The 24,033-nt window shown below is 36.8% G+C and overlaps 1 protein-coding gene and 1 non-coding gene across 5 annotated transcripts in view; one reads left to right on the top strand and one right to left on the bottom strand.

Annotated features, from left to right (window-relative positions):
- The window catches only part of ABCD3 (ATP binding cassette subfamily D member 3), a 114,743-nt gene that overhangs the window by 42,554 nt on the left and 48,156 nt on the right, over nt 1-24,033 (top strand). For 2 of the 4 annotated variants that reach the window (XM_060622200.3, XM_060622203.3), the window contains one exon: nt 21,715-21,751. In XM_060622200.3, the coding sequence (XP_060478183.2) occupies nt 21,715-21,751 (37 nt within the window). Of the gene's footprint in view, nt 1-20,708; nt 20,775-21,714; nt 21,752-24,033 lie in introns of those variants that run through there. The other 2 variants (XM_060622209.3, XM_060622211.3) reach the window with 2 other exon arrangements.
- LOC132674041 (U6 spliceosomal RNA) lies at nt 12,510-12,620 on the bottom strand. The gene has a single exon (XR_009608365.1). It is a non-coding gene; the product is annotated as a U6 spliceosomal RNA (small nuclear RNA).

Below are 24,033 nucleotides of genomic sequence, written 5' to 3'. Positions count from 1 at the left end.
TAGAGCTAGAAAAGCCACTTTAAAAGTTATAATGTCACATTATTCCAAACATTAGAAGAACAAGTAATTTAACTTCCTGAGTTATTTTTTAGTTTTGTTAATGCAGTTTTTTCAAAGTAAGCAGAATAACTACCTATATATACACTTCACTGAAGAAGTACCATCAACATTCTGCCATTCATGTTTCATCTATAGCCCCTTGCCTCCCACTCCTTATTTTTACAGATTTTTAGGTAAATTTATATATTGAACAGTATAAATCTTGCTTATACATTTTTTACGTAAATGCAGTACAACAATGTAACATACCCCTATCATAATGAGAACATTTTCATCTTCCTAGAAAGTTGCCTTGTGTTCATTCCTCACTACAGTATGCTAACTTTTTTCACCTTAATTTTGCTTAGTCATACATTTTATTTTATTTATTATTTATGGGGAATAGTGGAATCTTTATTTATGGATAAAGGAGAATGCATGTTCAGTTGAAAGGAAGTTAATGGGTTTCAGAATGTTGTGGGATGGAGAGTGTGTGTGTGTGTGTGTGTGTGTATGTATTGCACACACATTAAAAAAATGTATGACAGGGATGCCTGGGTGGCTCAGTCTTGATTTTGATGCAGGTCATGATCCCATGGTTTGTGAGTTCAAGTCCGGTGTCAGACTCTGTGCTGACAGTGTGGAGCCTGCTTGGGATTCTGTCTCTCCCTTTCTCTCTGCCCCTTCCCTGCTTGCACTCTCTCTTTCTCTCTCAAACTAAATAAATAAACTTCAAAAAATATATGACATCTTAGAAAGGATACATTTTTGTTAGGGAGAAGAAATTTAAATGCAAGTTAGTTAAAAATGTAAGGTGGTTACAGAATGCATTGTACAGACAGATATGCCTTAGAAGTTCTGAGAAAGGGGAGATTAATGTGTTTGAGAAAAGTTAGGGAAGGTTTTATGACGAATATGAGCTAAGCCCAGAAAGGGGGTAGGAATGGATAACTGCAGATAAATTGAACGTTAATAGCAGCCTTTATCAGATTTTTGTTGCATTTTGTGATATGAAGATGCTTTGTGGTTCCTTTTTAATCCAGCTTCCACTGCCACCAGAACTCTTTTTAAGAAACACAAATATGATCATGTTATTCCTTCATTAAAGTCTTTTGGCTCTTCTAAAATACAAAATTCTTTTTTAAAATTAAAAAAAAAATTTTTATGTTTATTTTGAGAGAGAGAGAAAGAGAGAGAGAAAAAGAAAACGAGTGGGTGAGAGGCAGAGGGAGAGAGAGAATCCCAAGCAGGCTCCATGTGGTCAGTGCAGAGCCAGACTTGGGGCTCGAACCCACGAACTGTGAGATCATGGCCTGAGCTGAAGTTGGACGCTTAACCAACTGAGCCACCTAGGTGCCCCTCTAAAATGCAAAATTCTTATCATGAGAAAATCGTGTTCATGATCTGGTTCTTTCGTACTGCTTCTTATCCTCATCCAGCCAAATGGAATAGCAGTTCTGAGTAGGAGAGTTTGCTCAGCCTTTGCAGTTTGATTGCAATAACTGTCATCCCCACTACTTCTCCCCTACCCTTTGGTGTTTATTTTCTTTCAAAACTCAGTCCAGTTAACACTTTCTCTTAGGTGTTTTCTGTCTTTTCCTGATTTCCAAATTGATGTTGTCCTTTGCTCTAATGATACTCTAAGCATTTCTCGACTTTAGTAGTTAGCACTCTGTATTGTACTAGTTTGTTTTCTTGGCTTCTGCCTGCATCATATTGAGTCTCTTGAGGGCATGTACTGTGCCATTCTTAAATTCCTAGTTTGCATATGTTACAGGATAGACAATTAAGTGTTTTATGGGGTACACAAATTACGTAGGGTAGTTGAAGAATTTTTAAGTGTAATTGTCTGATAGACAGTTGGAGATGTAGGACCAGTAAAAACATGAGTAGAAATTACATGAGTGGGAAATTATGAGCCAATTTTAGAGGGCAGACAACGACACCAGTCTGCACTGCTGTAGTATTTTATGATCTTAAAAAAAACAACAACAACAAAAACACGAAAAACAAAAACAGAACAAAGCAGTTTCTTTCCCTTCCCATGAATGCTTGTCAAGTTCAGATTTCTCATCCTGAATTTCAGAGCCTTCCCTCACCTGGTCTCACCTTACCTGGCTAATCTTATCTGCCATTGCCTGCCAATGAGTACTCCGTGTTCCAAATGGGCAGTTTTGCACCGTTCTCTGAACAGGCCACACTCATTCTAAGTTTTGAAGCTTATTCATATTAACCATCCTTGGAATATCTCTATATTTTCTGTTTTTCAGCTCTTATCCTTTAAGGTTTAGGTTAGAGTCACCCTTTTCGTGAAGTAGCATTCAACAACTCTGGATGATCTAAATAATGGTTCTTTTAACTTTCTGAAGCATGAATTCAGCATACCTTTTCCTTTGGATCAAACCATTTTATTGAGGGGCTTCTGCAAAAGGTCATTAGGCTGGGAGCACAGTGAGATCTGACATCTGCAAGCCTGGCTGGGAATCTCTCCAGCTTCACCTGTGCAAAAGGTGAGGCATTTTTAATTGCTTGACTGGGTGTGAACTAGTTGTCAGCTATCAGGGTATAGCTAAGTAAACCAGCTTGTAGAGTGATCCTTTATCCTTTTCAGAGCCCAGTCTCTATAGATGGTGGGAACACTGTTTCCTCCCCCAAATATTTTTGAGGAGTTTCAGGGAGATTGTGTTTTTCTTAATTACACCTTATTTCACTTTTTTGTCTCTGCTCTGTTTTATTTTATTATTTATTTTTTTAATTTTAAAATATATATTTTCATTTTTTTTTAATTTATTTTTGTTAAAGGTCTTATTTGTAATTAATCTCTATGCTCAATGAGGGGCTCAAACCCATGACTCTGAGATCAAGAGTCGCATGCTCTTCCAACTGAACCAGCCAGGCACCTCTAATATGTATATGTGTATACACACATATACATATACACATATACATATACATATTTTAACTCTAAGTATAGTTGACATACAGTGTTACATTAGTTACTGTTTTACAACATAGTGATTTTACAAGTTTATTAGTTATGCTTTGCATCACAAGTGTAGCTACTGTCACCGTACAATGCTGTTACAATACCGTTGACTATATTCCCTGTGCTGTACCTTTTGTCCCTGTGACTTATTCATCCCATAACTGGAAGCCTGTACTTTCCACTCCCCTTCACCCATTTTACCCATCCCCCGCACTCCACTCCTATCCCTCTGGCTACCATCAGATCTCTCTGTGTATGAGTCTGTTTCTGCTTTTTGTTTATTTGTGTGGTTTTTTTTTTGGATCCCACATATAAGTAAAATCATACGGTTTTTGTCTTTCCCTGATTTATTTCACTTAGCGTACTGTTGTCTGAGTGCATCCATGTTGTCTCAAATGGCAAAATCTCCTTTTTTATGGCTGAGTAATACTCGTGTGTGTGTGTGTGTGTGTGTGTGTGTGTGTGTGTGTGTGTTTATCACAACTTTATCCATTCATCTATCAGTGGGTGCTTAGGTTGTGTTCGTATCTGGCTGTTGTAAATAATGCTGCAATAAACATAGGGGTGCATGTATCCTTTTTTTTTTTTTTAACGTTTATTTTTGAGAGAGAGCGCAAGTAGGGGAGGGGCAGAGAGAGAGGGAGACAGAATCTGAAGCAGGCTCCAAGCTCTGAACTGGACATGGGGCTTGAACCCACAAACCACAAGATCATGACCTGAGCCGAGTTGGACGCTTACCCAACTGAGCCACCCCGGCGTCCTGCATGTATATTTTTGAGTTAGTGTTTTTGTTTTCGTTGGGTAAATACTCAGTAGTGGAATTAATGGATCATATGGTATGTCTATTTCTAATATTTTGAGGAACCTCCATACTGTTTTCCACAGTGGTTATACCAATTTACATTCTACCAACAATGCATGAGGGTTCCCTTTTCTCCACATCCTTGACAACACTTGTTATTTTTTGTTGTTTTGATTTTAGCTATAGTGACAGGTATAAGGTGGTATTTCATTGTGGTTTGTTGTTGTTTTTTGTTTGTTTTAAATGTTTATCCATCTATTTTGAGAGAGAAAGAAGGAACCCCAAGCAGGCTCCACACCCCTAGCACAGAGCCAGATGTGGACCGGAACACATAAATTGTGAGACCATGACCTGAGCCGAAATCAAGAGTTGGACACTCAACTGACTGAGCCACCCAGGCGCCCCTCTTTGTGGTTTTGATTTGCATTTGCCTGATTAGTGATGTTGATCATCTTTTCATGTGTCTGTTGGCCATTTGTATGTCTTCTTTGGAAAAATGTCTATTCAGATCCTCTGCCCATTTTTAATTGGATTATTTGTTTTTTGTCTTTTTTTGTTTTTTGGTTTTTTTTTTTTTTGGTTGTTGAGTTGTAGTTTTTTTTTATTTTTTATTTATCTTTTTAAATTTTTGTAATGTTTATTTATTTTTGAGAGAGAGAGAGAGAGAGAGAGAGAGACAGAGTGCAAGTAGGGGAGGGGCAGAGAGAGAGAGGGAGAAACAGAATCCAAAGCAGGCTCCAGGCTCTGAGCTGTCAGCACAGAGCCCGATGCGGGGCTTGAACCCATGGACCGCGAGATCATGACCTGAGCTGAAGTCGGACGCTTAATCAACTGAGCCACCCAGGTGCCCCTGTAGTTTTTTTTTTTTTTTTGATATATATTTTGGATATTATCAGATATATCATTTGCAAGTATCTTCTCCCATTCAGCAGGCTGCCTTTTTGTTTTGTTGATAGTTTCCTTCACTTTGCAAAAGCTGTTTTAGATCCCATTTACATTGTCTCTCTTTTTTATTTTTTCATCTTGTCTCTTGAACCTGTCTTTTTAGTATCTGCCTTGATTCCTATAAAGTGTCAGCCACAAAGCAGATAATTGTGATAGAGTTTTATTGAAAATTTGGGAGTGGTGGCAGGAATTATATCTCAGCATAGCGAACAGCTTAAAATAGAGACATTCTTTTATTTATAAATCCCTTTGATATTTCCACTGTTTTAAGTTTGTTGACTATTTTTCCCTGAGCCTCAGCCATGTGGCCTGTTGCTAGATCTTCTCTGTACCTTTTGGATATTCTCATATCTCTAGCTTCTACTCCCTGTACTCCCTCCCCACTAACTTTACAGCTTTCCTGCATACTTCAAATTCAGCTTTCTTTCCTTCCTGAGATCTGTTCCTTTCAAATCAAGCTCTAGAAGGGGCTGGCTTCCCTTTGCTCAGTTTGACAGGCCCACTAAATGTTTTGCAAAGTTCAGGTATGAGTCAGGTGAGGGGCTGGAGCTGCATAAGACTCTTGGGATGAACTATGAATGGAGTTTTTAGGCCCCATTTAGAACCTCAGAATAGAAAGATGGTGGTTAAGCGAAAGACCTGAAGGAATTTGCCAAGAAAAGCATTTGTGTACTGAAACCAACTAATGCAGGTCAAGTCCAGAAGCAGTGTTCTCAGAACAGTAGAGCTGTCTGGGGTCTATTGGACAGGGACTGAGTACAAACTCTTTAATTAATTACACTTCTCAGTTTCTGGCACATTAGCATCACTGGCCAGGCATTCGTTTTCAAGGCTTTTTGTATTTGCTGTTGCCTTGCCTGATATGCTCTTTCCCCAGGTACCACACTGCTAACTCCCTCCCCTTTTTCAGTCTTTCTTCAGATAACTTCTCAGGGAGACCTTCCAATGCCATTCAGTTTACAAAAGCATTCTCGATACACACACTGCCCACTTCCCCAGATTTTCCTTATCAGTCAAATGTGATATTTATTTTACATATTTATCTTGTTTATTATATGTCTCTGCCTTTAGGATGTAAGCTCCATGAGGGCAGCAATTTTTGTCTGTTTTGTTTATTGATACAACCTCAGTGGCTAGAACTATGTCTGGCATATAGTAGGCTCTCAGATAAAAATTGTTGAATGACTCTGTTTCTGAGATGCTCATTTCTTAGGGCTGTGGTTACTTTTATCTTAAATAACAAATTTTTCTTGCTATGAATGTTGTCTTTTTAAGTATATTATGAGCCATTTAGGAGCTGACCCCTTTTATATGCATTGGTAAAACAAGTCTTAGAAATTTATAAAAATGGTATTATTGTTTTATAATCTGTTTTTCACAGTTACAATACAGTGGAACAATACAGTGGAAACATTAAAGACAATTAAAAAAATTAAATTATCCATAATGTTATCACTATAACATACATATTGTTTTTATTACCTCTAATTTCTCATTTATATGCATATAGTTTACATAATTATAATGTATGTGTTTTGCTGTTTTCATTTAACATGTAGACATCTTCCCTATGTTTCATCATTAACTTCATAACTATAATTTTAAAGAAGTACATAAATACTCCTTCCTGTGACTGTATCATAATTTTTTTTGGGCATCTAGTTTGCTTCTGTAATTTTTCTAGATAATACTAAATATATTTGCAGGTAAACATTTCTGTCTCTGCAGAATTATTTCCTTGGAATAAATTGCCAGAAACGCGATTATACAATTAAAGCTTATGAACTTTTCTTAGTGTTTACGGAAAGAGTGTGAACATTCTGGCGCTACACAAATTATACGTGTTACTTTTCAAGAGTTGTGCCATAGAATACCATGGAATGAGTCCAAATTTAATTCTCTAATCATCATTAAAGGGTGTTTGAATTTGTTTTAGTACTTCAGAGGTGTAAAATAATGTCACAAGATTATTTTAATTTGCAAGAATGCACATTTGTACATGCAGCAACTTGATCTTTGTTATGGAGTCATTTTGGCTTAGTATAAAACGTGGTCTTTGGAGTTAGACACGGGTTCACGTTTTTATGCAGCTGTTTACTACATCTATAACCTTGTACGGTTTACTCAGCCTCTGAGCGTCAGTATTCTCACCTGCAGAACAGGGATAATAATAGTACTTAAATCAGTGGTTGTGAGGATTAAATCGGAAAATGTCTTTAATTTAGTAGTCTCTGGAACCCAACTGAATAAATAAAAGATAGCTTTAGTTCCCTATGCTTGCTGAAGGAAAACTAAAAGGACAGCAAAACGTGCCACTATTGGGTTCTCAAAAACTGTTGAGCCTTCCTAAAAATTTCCTCAAAGGTGCCCCTGAAAATCTCCTCAAGAAGCCTTTTTGAATTGATAGAATCATTTACTCTCAGAGTTTGGAAGGTATTTAAGTTACCAGGCCTCTGTATTTTTTCCGTTGCTGCTTCCTGAAAATGTACTCATTTCTCCACCTCTTAAAGAAGAAGTCTAAAAGTCAGTTTATTATTTTAAGTGTGGTCTGACTGACACAGAGTGGAATGGCTTGTTATCTCCTTAGTGATCCTAAGCTTTGTTAAAATCAGGGGAATTACATTTATTTTTGTGACAGTCGTTCACTCATATTTAGCTTTACACAGTTGTTTCCCCTCCATTTGCCTTCCTTAACCTGTTGTTGTATTTGTTTTTTTTTTTTTTTTTTTTTTTTTTAATTAAAACTGGGTGCAGGTATTTATGCTTATCTTTGGACATACCACTTACTCTAAATTTTTTTTTTTTGATCCTGCTCATTTAATTAATATTCGTTCTGTATATTTTCTCAATAAATTTAAGTTATTGGGTAGGACCAAGTATAGAACAGTGGATTTATACCTCTGTAACCTTTCTTTAATTGATACTCTTTGGGTGTTGGATTGGTTCTCATCTTCAACTTACTGAGCACTTTTCACACCTTTCCTTCCAGTAATGACCTGGCACTCTGACAGTAGGGCGAGGAATCTAATCCATACTGGGCCAGTTAAAGTCCTTTAAGTTGTTACTGCTGGAGGGTCTTTCTTTTCTGGTCATGGAGCTGTGAAAATGAGACCTTAGAGCTGTAGGTGACATTGGTTTCTTTTGCGTGGAAAAGGTGGAGAACTCCTGATTTGGGCCATCATCAAATGCTTTGTAGCATAATAAACAAGGTTACAGAATTTTCATGATCCCTTCAGAGAAGGGAATGAATTTGGTTCCACATGACTTTTTGGTGAACTTGTGCTTGTTCTTAGAATTTACCATTTCTGATAACTGATACCATGTTGTCCATTTGGATAAATTGTAATTCCACCCCCCCCCCCCCCCCCCCCCGATCATTGTCACTCTCATCCATGACCTGAAGAATATCATTACCTTCTAATCTATTACAATAAAATACAAGCTGGAATTATGAAGAAGAAAGATAGGCTCTTTACAGTTTTCTTTGCAATTATATATGCCAAATTGAATTTTATAAAAATGGGTACTGTATTTCTCTATTGTTATTTCTTTTGCAGTGATTTGCATGGAATGTTAGAGTTGTTTAAAAATGGCATTTCTAGTCATTTCTACAAAAAATTTCACATCAGGCCCTTGCTTAAGAACATTGCTCTCATTATGACAGTCTTTTTATGAAGAAATCACTTTTGTTTTAGGCATTTCTGTCAGTGATCCAGCCTTGCATAAATGCAAGGATAAAATTCTTTTACTAAGTGATGGTTGTGCTCTTCACTGGGAACTAATGTACATAGTAAGAGCATTTGAAGTCTTCTTAAGTAAAACCATAGTGAGTGTGTTTAAAAATGGTTTATTTTTATTAAAGTTTATAAAATGTTTATTTTTGAGAGAGAGAGAGCATGCAAGTGGGGTATAGGCAGAGAGAGGGAGACACAGAATCTGAAGCAGGCTCTAGGCTCCGGCTGAGCTGTCAGGACAGAGCCCGACACGGGGCTTGAACTCATGAATCATGAGATCATGACCTGAGCCAAAGTCTGAGGCTTAACCGACTGAGCCACCCAGGGGCCCTTAAGTGTTTTTTTTGTTTGTTTAGAAACATGCATTAGTAATCCTTTTGCTAGATTAACAGCCCTGAATGAATGCAATTAAATTAGTATAAAATTGAAAATAAAGCTCATCAAAGCATATTCAGCTAATTTGGTATCTGTTGTTACCTTGGGAGCCTTCACATTTGAGTCTGACTTTAAGAGATTTTAGTGTTTTGCTAATGGGCGGGGCGGGGGGGGGGTAGGGGTAGAATGTCTTCTGTGTGGGGAAAACAGCATGAGCAAGGGCATGGAGTTAATGGAGTTATGATTTGAGAACAGACTGTGAAGACATGAAGCTGGAGGTATGACTCTTAACTATTTATTGAGCACTTACCATATTTTCAGCATTGTTCTAAGTATTTTACATTTATTTCTTACAAATGGTCTTTTGGGATAGTTGTTTTACTATCTTCGTTTTACCAGTGATGAGTCAGGTAAAAATGGTACCTGATTATGAGAGTGTTTCAGTTTGAATTAGCCATGTGGAAGGTAAAAGACAGAATAAAGCATTTTTATCAGATCCTTCAGGTGGGCTTAGATTCAAAAGAATAGTCAGTAATCACTCAGGAGTTAAAAAAAAAAGTCTGAGGTTAAATGCAAAATTAATGTTAAAATTTTATGGCAAATGTTGATACTAAAATACTGGAATCATCACGAAATAGTCTAAGATTTCTAATGCCTTTTTATTGTATATTACCCTACAGATAAAGAAAACTGCATGAAAACACATACATAACTTAATGACTTTTTGCTTTTAAGATAAACACCCTTGTAACTACACACAGGTCTAGAAATAAATCTTTGCCAGCCACTCCAGAAGCCTTCCATGTGCCCCTTCCAATCACAGCCCATTCCTCTCCCTTGCTATATAATTGCTATCCTGACTTCTATAGTAATTGCATCTGTATGTCTCTTTTTTAATTTTATTGTCCAAAGGTGCATGCCTAAGCATTGTTGTGTGTTTTCTTGTCTCTCTTAATCTACATGTCCTGCTTGCTTTTTGTCTTGCCCCTTTCTTACAGTTTGTAGATTGCATTGATTGCATACATTTTTCTTCATTCTCTGTATTTCCTGTAAATTAGTAGTTGGATCTAAAAGCTTCATTAAAGTTTAGATTTTGTTTATTTTTTATTTTTTTGGACAAGAATACTTCTAGGTGTTGAGAGATACTCTCCATCAAGATGTATGTAGTGTCCGGTTGTTTCTCTTTTTGTGATTTTTAGCAGCCATCGTTGCCTGATGCCTTGATCAGTGCATTTATTATGGCTTGTAATATGGTGATATTTGAATTGTCATTCTTTATTTGTAAGGTGGAATGCTTCCATAATAAGAAACTTTTCTTTACTATTTGGTTACCCAGTGGTACAATTCAATTAGGAAAGGTAGGATAGATACATGCTTCTTAATTTACCAGTTTTCAAAATAATCCGTCAGTTCCCTTGTTCCCTGAAGGTGACCAATGAGTTGTTCTTAAGTGTCATTATGAACCTATTGATTTACCACAAGTAAATATTTAATGCTATTTTATAGATGCTTTGGTAGAACTCTATTTTATGAATGTAGTGGATCTTATAAATGAAATATAAAATGTGCCTCAGTTATCAACTCTTTCCACTATGTATTACTTCTATATAAATTTTAAGAGCAGCATGTTGGGATTTTGATGAAGATTGCTTCTAATCTGGATCAGTGTATGATTGCCTTTTTTTTTTTTTTTTGATTAGTCTTGCCATAAGTTCGTAAAATGTGTGAAGTTTAAAAAATCCAGCTTTCAGTTTTGCTTTACCTCTATTTAGTGTCTGTTTCTTACTTCATTATTGTTTTCCTTTCTGTATTCTTTTATTCTTTACACTTTCTTCAGTTAATTTTATTTTTCTAATGTTCCGAATTTCCAGACTTTGTTTTCCCTAGAGTGTGCAGTGAAGGTTATAAAGTCTTCTCTAAGCACTGCTTTCGTTGCAGCACACAGGTTTTTTGATGTATAAACTTTACCATTTTGTAAATGTATTTGATATGTCTATTATACATTTCAAAAATATTTTTATTTTGTTGAGCCATGACTTTTCCCAAGTGTATCTCTTTATTTATGTCTTTATTTATGTTTATTTATTTATCTATTGTTGCATAAAAAACCACCCCACAACTTAATGGCTTTTTGCCGCAATTCTGTGGGTGGCTCGTTTTGTCTGGGTTTGCTTGTGAGGCTGCATTCAACTAGAGGATTGGCTGCACAGGAAGATTTAAGATGGCTTTACTTCTTTCTGGCTGATGGTGCCAGCTGGTGGCTTGGGTAGTAGGTGCCTTGGTTCTCATCTAAGTAACTTTTTATTATCCAGTAGGCTTGACCAGTTTCCTCATGTGGTAGTCTCAGGTCAATATTCCAAGCGGCAAAAGTAAAAGAAAGGTTTTTGCCACATTCTTTTGGTTAGAGCAAGTCATAAGCTCGGCCCAGATTCAAGGATGAGAAAACAGATTCCTCCTTTTTAGGAGGAACACAAAGAATATGTCTCATATTTAATTTACCAGAATTTCAGGACATTTGGAAATTTTTCTTCTATTTTTTCTTTGTGTTATTGATTAACAGGATAATTGCTTTGTAGTTAGTATTTCTTTTTTCATTATTTTATTTTTATTCCTTATAGTGGTTTGGAAATTATTCTTTATTTTAATTTTTTCTTTTACTGGTGACCCTAGAAATTTTAACATATATTAAAATTTTCAAGGTTAAACATTAATAATACTTTGTCATCCTTGTAAGCAGTAAAATGACTTTAGAGCAGTGGCTCCTCTTAGTTTCCTCCTGATTTATATGTGTTTGGTGTGGTGTTGTTTTTCTTTTTTTTAAAGTACTAAAAGACATTATTATTGTTTTATGTAATTTTCATTTAGAGTTATGTTTACTACTCTTTAGTCTTCATTCATTTTTGCAATTTGCACCTTCCAACTAGAATCATTCTCCCCGCCACCAGCAATATGATCTTTAGTACAAATCTACTGATAATGAACTTTATGCATTTTGTCAGATAATATCTTTATTTGCTTTCATTCGTGGGAGTGTTTTTCCCCTGAATATTTAATTCTTTATTTATTTTGGGAGAGAGAAAGACAGCACAAGTAGGGGAGGGGCAGAGAGGGAGAATCCCAAGCAGGCTCTGCATTGTCAGCGAAGAGCCTGATGTAGGACTTGATCTCACAAACTGTGAGATCATGACCTGACCCTACACCAAGAGTCAAACGCTTAACCGACTGAGCCACCCAGGTGCCCCTAGAATATTTAATTCTTGATTGGCAGTGATTGTCTTTCCACTGAAGATTTGATTCCACCATCTTCTGATTTCCATTATTATTGAGAAGTCAGCTATCAGTTTATAACTGTTGCCCCTTTGATGGTAATGGGTCTTTTTCTCCTCTAGCTCTAACTTTTAGGGATTTATCTTTATCTTTGACTTTTCCGGAGCTCAATATGATTTGGTTAGGTGTGGATGTTTTTATCTACCCTGCTTAGGATTCCCAGGGCCTTTTTGACTTTGTGGATTGGTTCATCTTCCATTTTGGAATATTCTCAGCCATATACCTTGTTCTCTTTCTTTATTCTTCCCGGACACCAACTAAGATAGTCTTGTTATAACCACAGTCTCTTACTTTTTTTTTTTTTCTTTTAAAACACTTCATAAATTTGTGTTTCATCCTAGTGTGGGGACCATGCTGATCTTCCTTCTCAGTGTTATTCCAATTTTACTACATGTGCTGCTCATGTGAGCACTCCCTTGTTTTCCATTTTTTTTTTTTTGTTTACTTTTTATTACACTCTGGATAGTAAATTCTGATTTAGCCTCGAGATTATTAACTAGTTTCTTCAGCTGTGTGAAATCTGCTAAAACTATTAAATATTTAATTTCATTTGTTTCTGTGTTATTTTTTTAAATGTCATTTGGTTCTCTTAGGTTTGTGTTGCTTTTTATAATTTACTTGGTTTGGTAGATATCTTTGTTTTATTTTGTGTATTTCTTTTTTTTTTTTTAATGTTTTTTATTTTTGAGACAGAGAGACAGAGCATGAGCAGGGGAGGGGCAGAGAGAGAGGGAGACACAGAACCTGAAGTAGGCTCCAGGCTCTGAGCTGTCAGCACAGAGCACGACGCGGGGCTTGAACCACAAACTGTGAGATCATGACCTGAGCCGAAGTTGGACACTTAACCAACTGAGCCACCCAGGCGCCCCTTTGTGTATTTCTTTATATACAGTCTGGGGGAGGCTGGGTGGCTCAGTCGGTTAAGCAGCCAACTTCAGCTCAGGTCATGATCATACAGTTCGTGGATTTGAGCCCTGTGTCAGGCTCTGTGCTGACAGCACAGTCTGGAGCCTGTTTCAGATTCTCTGTCTTCCTCTCTCTTTGCCCCTCTCCAGCTCTCACTCTGTCTCTGTCTCTCTCAAAAATAAAATAAAAAACGTTAAAAAAATTTTTTTAAAGACAGTCTGCTTTGTCTTTTAGGATGTGTTTGGCAGTTCCAACGTCTGAAATCTTTTTGGGTCTCCTTCTGTTTTCTTTAATTTCTTCTGGTTCCTGTTTATGGAGTCCGTTTGCTGTGTTCTTGGTTACTTTGGTTATGGTCTGGACATTTTATTTCAAATTACTTACAGGGTTGTGCCTAGGTGGCTCAGTTGGTTAAACAATCCAGCTCTTGACTTTGGCTTAGGTCATGATCTCACAGTTTGTGGGTTCAAGCCCTGTGTTGGGCTCTGTGCTGACAGTTTGGAACCTGCTTGGGATTCTCTCTCTCTGCCTCTCCCCCTACTCATGTGCTCTGTCTCTCTCACTCTCTCAAAATAAATAAACAAATAAACTTAAAAAAAACTAAAATTACTTGTAGGAATAGTTTTGAGGCTTATAGTAAACATACTTTTCTTTTAAGAGGAAAGTTTGCTTTTTACAGTACCTGGAGGCATTATCATTCAGGTATCATTCAGGTTCAACTTAAACCAAATAAGAGCACAGTCTAAAATTTTTTTTTTTAATGTTTATTTATTATTGAGACACAGGGAGAGACAGAGCATGAGCAGGGGAGGGGCTGAGAGAGAGGGAGGCACAGAATCTGAAGCAGGTTCCAGGCTCTGAGCTGTTAGCACAAAGCCCGATGCGGGGCCTGAACTCACAAACCGTGAGATCATGACCTGAGCCGAAGTCGGATGCTCAACCAACTGAGCCACCCAGGCGCCCCCAGTCTAAAATTTTTAGTACAGCATTTTAATAAACGCAAAACTGACATTTCAGAGTCCATATTTTTGTTTCCCAGAGGAGTCATATCATTATGTGTCCACATTATTGTCATGTTAATAATGCCTTTCAAATCAATAACTCTACTCTTGAACTTCAAATGTAAAATTTTTAAAAATTGTCTTCTGGACAATTCCATATAGTTATGTTACGGGGACTTGAAATCGAACATGTTTACAGTGAGTCCAGTTATTTCCCTAACTGCTTTTTCTTTTTTTTTTTTTTAATGTTTATTTATTTTTGACAGAGAGAGAGAGAGAAGGGGGTGTGGAGACAGACTCTGGGGCATGAGTGTGGGAGGAGCAGAGAGAGAGAGAGGGAGATACAGAATCCGAAGCAGGCTCCAGGCTCTAAGCTGTCAACACACAGCCTGACGCAAGGCATGAACTCAGGAACTGAGAGATCGTGACCTCAGCTGAAGTTGGATGCTTGACCGACTGAGCCACCCAGGCGCCCCTCTGAATGCTTTTTCTACCGTTATTGTTTTTTATGGCTAACAGAATCACTGTCCTCCAGTCACTCACGGTGTAATTGTTCGTGAAACCTGAGGAAAATGATCTTTGCCTTTCATGGCATCAGTTTGGAACTGATGGTTTCTACTATCTCCTCTATCTTTACACAGTTTTTAAAGTCTATGTTCTTCTCCACTTTTTTCCATATTCATTCGAACCTTGAACAATGTAGCGATTAGGAGTACTGAACTCCCACGCATTTGACAATCTGTGTATAATTTTGGACTTCCCCCAAATTTAACTACTAATAGCCTATTATTAACTGACCAGAAGAAACCTTACTGATAACATAAATATTGATGAACACATATTTAGTATATTATATGCATTATGTACTGTATTCTTATAGTGAAGTAAGCTAGAGAAAAGAAACTATTACTCAGAACATCATAAGGAAGAGAAAAATGCATTTACAGTCTCGTATTGTAAAAAATCTGTGTATAAGTGGTCCCGCACAGTTCAAACCTGTATTGTTAAGGGTTGGCTGTAGTCCCAGCTCTGATCTATTTCCTCACTCTCTCATTTCTAGCAGTTTCCCTATCTTTCTTTCCATTCTGATAGCCACCGCCTATGTTCAGGTCTTCACCTTCGGGCCCTAATTAACCTCATTTGGGTGTATGCCATGTACGTGCACGCACATGCACACACATGCACACACACACACACACACACAATTTGATGTGGCTATGGAAATGAATTGAAAGAGCTTAGAGATGATAAGGAAACTATTTAGAAAGTAGGTAGGAAGAGTATAGTACTTCATGTGAGAAATTTTGATGGCCTGAATTGAAGTCCTGGAAGTACAGATGAAATGAAGAACATAAGAGAGTGATTGGATATGAAGAGTATGAGAAAGGGAGAATACTTAAGAATAATTCCCAAGTTTGTGGTTTGGGTGGTATCTTAGATGAAGGTACATTCACTGAGTTAGGGCCCAGGTTCAGTATGAGAAGATGAAAGACTAGATTTGGGGTAGAAAAGTAAGTTTAGAAGTATTCATTAAATATTATTTAATTTTTAGAATTTTATTTTGGAATATACTAATAAATTGATTATTCCATCAACACTAATGAAGCAGTGATTTAAAACCAATTCATTGTTTACAAAAGAAAAATAATATAAAATAATCTTGGACATTAACTGGAATAAATAATTCTTTATACTCTTTTACCCCCAGCACTGGTAATGAATTGTAGCAATATTATTTCACCTATCACTTTAAATGAATGTTGATTCCATTTTTATTGACCTTAAAATTTTTGCCTGTATTTAAATGGTAAATCTGTAGAAGAACTGTAAGAAAAAAAAGTAGTATATGCTTAATTTCATGCTTATACATATTTAAGGAAGCACCAGTTTCACTTAAGGCCAATGGTGGGATCTGTAAGAATTTGTTTTTTTCCTTCAAAAGAGGTTCATACATTATCCCAAGTCTGAGAAATACTGGCCTGGAAGAATGAACTAGGTGAGAAAAGCTTTAGGGACAACATTACTGTTCTGGTTAAATAAATTCTGATTAAGGTTTTCAGAATTGTTTTCTTCCTTTTTTAGTTTGAAAGCTTTTATCTAAAAACTTCTTTGTTTTAATTCTTGACAATTTCTTTTTCCTAGTCTTTAGTTGTCTCCTCCCATCTTTAGGGAACTTCCTGCCTGTTAATTTTATATGTTTTGCTGGCAGTATTAAGGAACAATTAACTCCATCTCCCCCTCCCTCACCTCTCCAAAAATAAAGAACAAACAAAATGCACTATTCTCTTATGTTCTTAGGAAAGAATCTTTTTTGGTATCTGTTAGTATTTTTTTTTTTTATGGCTTTATTGAAACATTATTGATAGTAAACTGCTGATATTTAAAGTATACAACTTGATGAGTTTTGGCATGTAGCACCTCTGAAATAATTATTGTAATCAAGGTAACGAACATTTCCATCATCCCAAAGTTCCTTGTGACCCTTTGTAGTCAGTCTCCTCCTTGCCCTTAGCTTGAAGCAACCACTAATATGCCTTCTGTAACTACAGATTGGTTTTAGTTGCTCTAGAATTTCCTAAGTGGAATCATACGTTATATACTTTTTTGTCTAACTACTTTCTGTCAGCATATTGCTTTTGAGATTCATCCATGTTGTGTGTATCAATAGTTTGTTTTTTTAATTGTTGAGTACATTTTATGGATATACCACTTGCTTGTTGATGGACATTTGGATTGTTTCCAGTTTTTGACCATTAAAAATAAAGCTGCTGTGAACATTTATGTAGAGTATATGTATGGATGTATGCTTTCATTTCTCATGAGCAAATAGGAATGGCTAGGTTGTATGGTAGGTGTATGTTTAACATTGAACATTTAACATTTAAAAAAAATTTTTTTTTAACGTTTATTTATTTTTGAGACAGAGAGAGACAGAGCATGAACGGGGGAGGGTCAGAGAGAGAGGGAGACACAGAATCCGAAACAGGCTCCAGGCTCTGAGCAGTCAGCACAGAGCCTGACGCGGGGCTTGAACTCATGGACCGCGAGATCACGACCTGAGCCGAAGTCGGACGCTTAACCGACTGAGCCACCCAGGCGCCCCTAACATTTTTTTTTTTAATTTAAAAAAAAATTTTTTTTTGAGACAGAGCATGAGCGGGGGGGGGGGGGGGGCGGGTAGGAGCAGAGAGAGAGAGAGGGAGACACAGAATCTGAAGCAGGCTTCAGGCTCTGAGCTGTCAGCACAGAGCCCAACGCGGGCCTCGAACTCACAGAACGTGAGATCATGACCTGAGCAAAAGTCGGACCCTCAACCAGCTGAGCCACCCAGGTGCCCCTGTTTAACTTTTTAAGAAACTGTTTTCCAAAGTGATTGTATCATTTTATATTCCCATCAACAGTATATAGGAAGATTCCAGTTGTTCCACATCCTTGATAATTCTTGGTATGATCAGTCTTTTTAATCTGAGCCATTCTAGTGGATGAGTGTAGTGGTGTCTCACTGTGATCTTAATTTGCATTTCTCTAAGAACTAAGGGAACGTTTGAGCATTATTCATGTGTTTATTTTCCATCCATACATTTTCCTTGGCACAGTGTCTGTTTAAATCTTTAAAGGAATTGTCTTCTTATTTGACTTAAGATTATTATGTATTCTGAATATGCCTTTTTCTGGGATATGTTTTGTTTTGTTTTGTTTTTAAGTTTACTTATTCTGAGAGAGAGCACATGAGGTGGGGAGGAGCAGAGAGAGAATCCCAAGCAGGCTCTGCACTAGTAGCCTGAGATCACCACATGAGCCGAAATCAAGAGTTACATGGTTAACTGAGCCATCCAGGTGCTTCTGGAAATATGCTTTATAAATATTTTCTTAATCTTTTGAAGAACAAACATTTAAAATTTTGATGAAATCCAAGTTATTGATTTTTTTTTTTTTTTTTTCTGGTACAGCTTGTATTTTGTGTGTCCTATTTAAGAAGTCTTTGTTTTAACTCAGGGTTACTAAGGTTTTTTTCCTGTTTTCTTCTAGAAGTTTCATAGTTTTAGCTCTTACATTTAGGTCTGTGTTCCACTTCCATTTCTTTTTTGTATATGGTGTGCAATAAGTGGTAGGATTAATTTATTTTACATATGGCTGTCCAGTTGATCTGATACATTTGTTAAAAAGATTGTTCTTGGGGCACCTGGGTGGCTCAGTTGGTTAAGCGTCTGACTTTGGCTCAGGTCATGATCTGGTGGTTTGTGAGTTTGAGTCCTGTGTTGGGCTCTGTGCTGACAGTTCAGAACCTGGAGCCTTTGTCTCCCTCTTTGTCCCTTCCCCTACTTGTGTTCTATCTCCCTTTCTTTTTCTCTCAAAAATAAATAAACATTAAAAATTTTACATAAAAAAAGATTATTCTTTCCCCATTCAATTATCTTAGTACCTTTGTCTTAAATCAATTGGCCATAGGTGGAGCTGGATGCTGCACTTGATCCCACAACCCTGGGATCATGACCTGAGCCAAAATGAAGAGTCAGATGCCAAGGGTGCCTGGGTGGCTCAGTCATTTGAGCATCTGACTCTTGATTTTGGCTTAGGTCATGATCCCATGGTCAAGGGATTGAGCCCCTGTGTCTGGCTCCGCGCTGAGCATGGAGCCTGGTTAAGATTCTCTCTCTCTCTCTCTCTCTCTCTCTCTCTCTCTCTCTCTCTCTGCCCCTCTGCCACTTGCACTTACCCTCTGTCTCTAAAATTAAACAAAAAACTTTTCTGATGAGATTGGTGGCAGTATTAACAAATATAATTTTTAAAATATTGCATAATAAAATATATTACATTTGGAAGGTCTGCTACACAACTCAGTGAATCAGTATTTTCCAAAACTCAAATGCATATTACAGAATTTTGCATGGATAAAATATCCACCAAAAGTAATGTACTATAGACCAATGGATTTTATTGTATAGGGTACAAAGAGGTTCATTGATTTCATACTGCACTGTAACATTATAGTTATGAAAATTATGAAGTACTCCCATTTGACAACTATCTGTATCACAATAGAAAGAATGACTCCGATATGAGAACCCAGTTTTCTTCTATTAAGTCAGACATGAATAAGATTTTCCGAAATATAAGACAGTGCCACTTTCCTAACTAACTTTTTTGTTTGGGAAAATATAGCTATTTTTATAAAAAATTTATGTAACATTATCTTTAAATGAATTTTGTTGTACTCTGAAATGTAACAAGACAACTATTGACTAATGACTGTTGTAGTTATTACAGATACCTTGCCATTAGTGTAAAAATCAGCAATATATTTTGAACACGTTGACCTTTATTTTAATGCATTTAGCTGGTTAGTTGATCTTTTTGGTAGCCAAAGAATACACAAGAGTAGAAGACATGACTGTTGTAGAGCCTTTTTTAGTTTCATAAGATAAAAAGAAAAGGTAAATACTGAATATTTGTTAGAATTGAATCTGCCTACTGGTAAGTAGATCATATTTTGGAAGTAAATGAACTTCTCTCCAGGCTGTAGCATGACATTTCAAGTGAAAACATGTAACTCAATAATTAGGATTCTGGCATACTAATTCTAATAAATTCTAATTTATCATAAAATTTATCATAAAATTCTAATTTATCCTAAATGATCTACATATATTTATGTAGCTAGTATCTTCAATATTGAGAACTTTCATGGAAAACATTAAATAATTCTTTTTTTTAAAGTTTATTTATTTATTTGGAGACAGAGAGTGTGAGTGGGGGAGGGGCAGAGAAAGGGGGAGAATCTCAAGCAGGCTCCATGCTGTCAGCGCCTGACGGCCAGGCTAGAACTCGCAAAACTGAGATCGTGACCTGAGTCGAAATCAAGTGTGGGATGCTCAACCGACCGAGCCACCCAGACACCCCTTAAAGAATTGTTTTAAAAAGTGGAATTTAGGGGCGCCTGGGTGGCTCAGTCGGTTAAGTGTCCGACTTCAGCTCAGGTCATGATCTCGCAGTCCGTGAGTTCGAGCCCCGCGTCGGGCTCTGTGCTGACAGCTCAGAGCCTGGAGCCTGTTTCAGATTCTGTGTCTCCCTCTCTCTCTGACCCTCCCCCGTTCATGCTCTGTCTCAAAAATAAATAAACGTTAAAAAAAAAAAAAATTAAAAAAAAAATTAAAAAGTGGAATTTAGAAAGCCTGTAAAAGAGAGCTCATAATTAATTGCACCTGCCTGAACATATATATAAAGGCATTTTCTAAAACAGTTTTACAATCTCATAAAAAATTTAAAACAGAAAAGCAATCCTGTAATACAATTGAAAATAGAAAAAATAATAAACCCAAGCACTCTTACAATAAGAGCATTTACTAAACTGTAGTTAAGTTTGGCTTGCTAGCCTTGTTCAGTGATCTGGTATCTTATAACTGAAAGTGTTCATTTTAGATTGTTGGAGCCCCACTAAGTGTTGAACATAGAGGATTGAACAATATATGCCCCCTGTAGACACGGAGGTATGCTACCCACATTCCCCTCAAATAAGGGCTTACTGTCCAGCTATAAGGAGTTGGATAACCAAGTGACCCCTTCTGCCTGCATCTTAGAGTCTGCCTTTGTTACAGAGTCACCTTCCCCAAGTGATTGACCTTTCTGGACCAGCATGCATTTGTAGACTGAACAAGGAAAAGGTAAAAAGACCTGGCCTTTTCAACCTTTCACAGAGCACTCTTATGGACAGTACTTGCTACAGGGTTTCCTGCCTGGTTGGTTGAAATTTTATTGGGCCTGCATCACAGTTTGAGTTTTGTCTAGACTTGCTTTCCTTTCATAGGTATTGATCCCCAGTAAACATTTTGTACCCCAAACAGCACCTCATGTCTACTTTGGAGCGACCAACCTGCAGTAGCTCCTGATCTCATGGAACTGATTTATAGGGAGGAATTATCCATCAAAAGAGATTTAAAATGTGATCAGTGTTGTACAGAATTATAGGGTTCTATGATAGTGTGTTACAAAAAGAACCTAAGCCTGATTATTATGTTGTTTAGGGAGGTAACCTAAATTAGTGGTCAGACCTAGATGTAATTACCAGATTAATCGCTTTTGAATAGCATGAACCATGCCACTTATGTACCAAGTCAGTTTTCTATTTGTAACATGGAATGGCACATGGTCCTTCCTCCTTTAGGCCACTAATCTGGGATTGCTCACATGGCTGGGAGAAGATTCCTAGCAGCAAGAGAGCCCAGTGCACAAATAGTTTGCAAGCCCTTGCTTGTGTTAATTTGCTAATATCCCATTGGTGGAAGCAGTTTGCATGGCCAAACCTTGATTCAAAGATGGAGAAATAGACTCTGCCTCTCCATGGGAAAATGAGTGTGTGTGTATTAAAAATTAATAATACAATGCTTGATATAGTAGTAGTTAACATATTGAGCATTTTCTCTAAATAATACTTAGTAAGGGGCAGCTGGAGTATTATATTTAATATGTTCTATCTTTGTGTGATATGAAAAAGAAGGAACTCACTTGGAGAATTTGGTATATTCTTCTGATGTCTTAAAATAATTTTTATGATGGGAACAGTTTGCAAATAAAGCTCTTTCTCTTTTCTTTTTTCCTCTGCAGTAAGAAAAATGGAAAACCACCATTACAGAACAATGAGGTAAAATTTTAAATAACCTACTCTTTGGGATTTCATGTATTTCATTTATTTTGTTACATAAATTTGAATTAGGATAAAATGATATTAGAATTAGAAGGGAACTTATTATTCAATCCACTGTTTATTATAGGAATTCTTTTTGAAATAGGATTCCTTGTAGGTGACTTCCAGTATTTACTTGAATCTGTTCATATGATGAGGAGTAGTAACACCTAGGAGGCAGCCATTACTGTATTAGTTCCAGCCCATAATGAGATTAATCTTCCCCTCTACCCTCTTAGTGATTGATTCTATTTTGTCTTTTGTAGCCATATAGGACAAGCCTGCTCTGTTTTCTCTAATAGACTTTCATATTGTTTGAAGATAGTTTATCTATCTTCTATCTATCTGTCATGGTTTCCAATCTTTTTCAATTCCATATACATTCTTCTGGACCTACACTGATTAGTTTCTCTAGACATTATTCTTAGTCTAGAACACTTGACTAGCATGGGATATATCAGCACTATTACCTCTCTTAATATGAAAGCCATATTGCTGAAATTCAGCCTAGAATTACATTTATGTCTTTGCTCCTAACTGCCGTTTACATTGAATTGAGTTTTTGGTAGATTGTAACCTTCATTTATCCTTAAAAAAAATTATTTTAATGTTTGTTTATTTTTGAGAGAGAGACAGAGGGCGAGCGGGGGAGGAGCCACCCAGGCATCCTTCCTTCAGTTACTTTCTGTTGAACAACTCTGTTGGCAGATTCCCTACATCTGTATTCATCAGTTGAATTTCTTCTTTAATAACAGCTTTATTGAGATGTAATTTATAGACTATAAGATTTATCCATTCAAGGATACAGTTCAGTATATTCGCAGAGTTGTGTGGACTAATTTTAGGAAATTGTCTTCTCCCCAAAAAGAAATTCCATGCCCATTAACAATCACTCCTCATTAACCTCTTCTTTTAGACCCCAGTAATCACTAATCTATTTTCTATTTCTGTGATTTGCCTGTTTCAGAAATTTTATGTAAAAAGAATCATATAATATGTGGTATGTTATGACTGCTTCTTTTATTTAGCATGACATTTTCAAGGTTCATTTGTGTTGTTGCATGTATCAGTATTTCATTCCTTTTTATTGCCAAATAATATTCTGTTGCATAGATTTACCACATTTTATTTATCCATTTATCAGTTGAGGGAAATTTAGGTTGTTTTCATTTTTAGGTTGTAAGGAATAATGCTGCTATGAACATTCATGTGCAAGTTTTTGTGTGAACCTGTGTTTTCATTTCTTTTGAGTAAATACCTAGAAGTGGAATTGCTGGATCGTATGGTAACTTAGTTGATTTATTTTAAATAAATATTTATTTCTATACATGGCAGCTTGTTGGATATGTGCTATTAGTCTATACTATAGTATGTCTGTACTGTTAGTGTAAGTTTGAATGTAATTCTGACGTCTAATAAGTCCGGTAGAAGGCATTCTCCATAATTAAAATTTTAGTTACTTATTTATTTATTTTAATATTTATTTATTTTTGAGAGAGAGAGACAGAGCATGAGCAGGGGAGGGGCAGAGAGAGAGGGAGACACAGAATCTGAAGCAGGCTCTAGGCGCTGAGCTGTCAGCAAAGAGCCTGACGTGGGACTCGAACTCACAAACTGTGAGATCATGACCTGAGCCGAAGTCAGATACTTCACTGGCTGAGCCACCCAGGCGCCCTAAAATTTTTTAATGCTTGTTTATTTTTGAGAGAGATACAGAGAGCTCAAGTGGGGGAGGGGCAGAGAGAGAGGGAGACACAGAATCCAAAGCAGGCCCCAGGCTCTGAGCTGTCAGCACAGAGCCTGATGTGGGGCTCAAACCCATGACCCATGAGATCATGACCTGGACCACCCAGGTGCCCCATTTTCAGTAATTTAAATTGGCCTTCTCATTCTTCTTCAGAATTGCTGATATTATTGACTACGTAATTAGGACCAAGGAGGTTACTCCAGCATCTCTTAATTTGTTTGCTTGTTTTCGGTTATGGTTTATTTGGCTATGACTATATCCAACTATAGCAAAATCAGGTTCATATTTCTTTATTAAGGGCCACAGTAATTTTCTAAGAACATCAATTCTTGATAAGTTTATTGATTCATTTATAAAGTCGATCTCTCAACAAATATTGATTGATCCCTTCATATATGTCTAGTTATTGGTCTTGTCTCTGGGTGTACAGCAGATATGAATATAAGTCCTTACCCTTGTGGAGCTTACATTATACATGTCAGTTAATATACTA

Source organism: Panthera onca, chromosome C1 (genome assembly GCF_046562875.1).
Source record: "Panthera onca isolate mPanOnc1 chromosome C1, mPanOnc1 haplotype 2, whole genome shotgun sequence".
In the NCBI taxonomy this organism is placed as follows: Eukaryota; Metazoa; Chordata; class Mammalia; order Carnivora; family Felidae; genus Panthera; species Panthera onca.
Note: the sequence above shows the minus strand (reverse complement) of the source record. Positions and strands in the feature narration are given on the sequence as shown.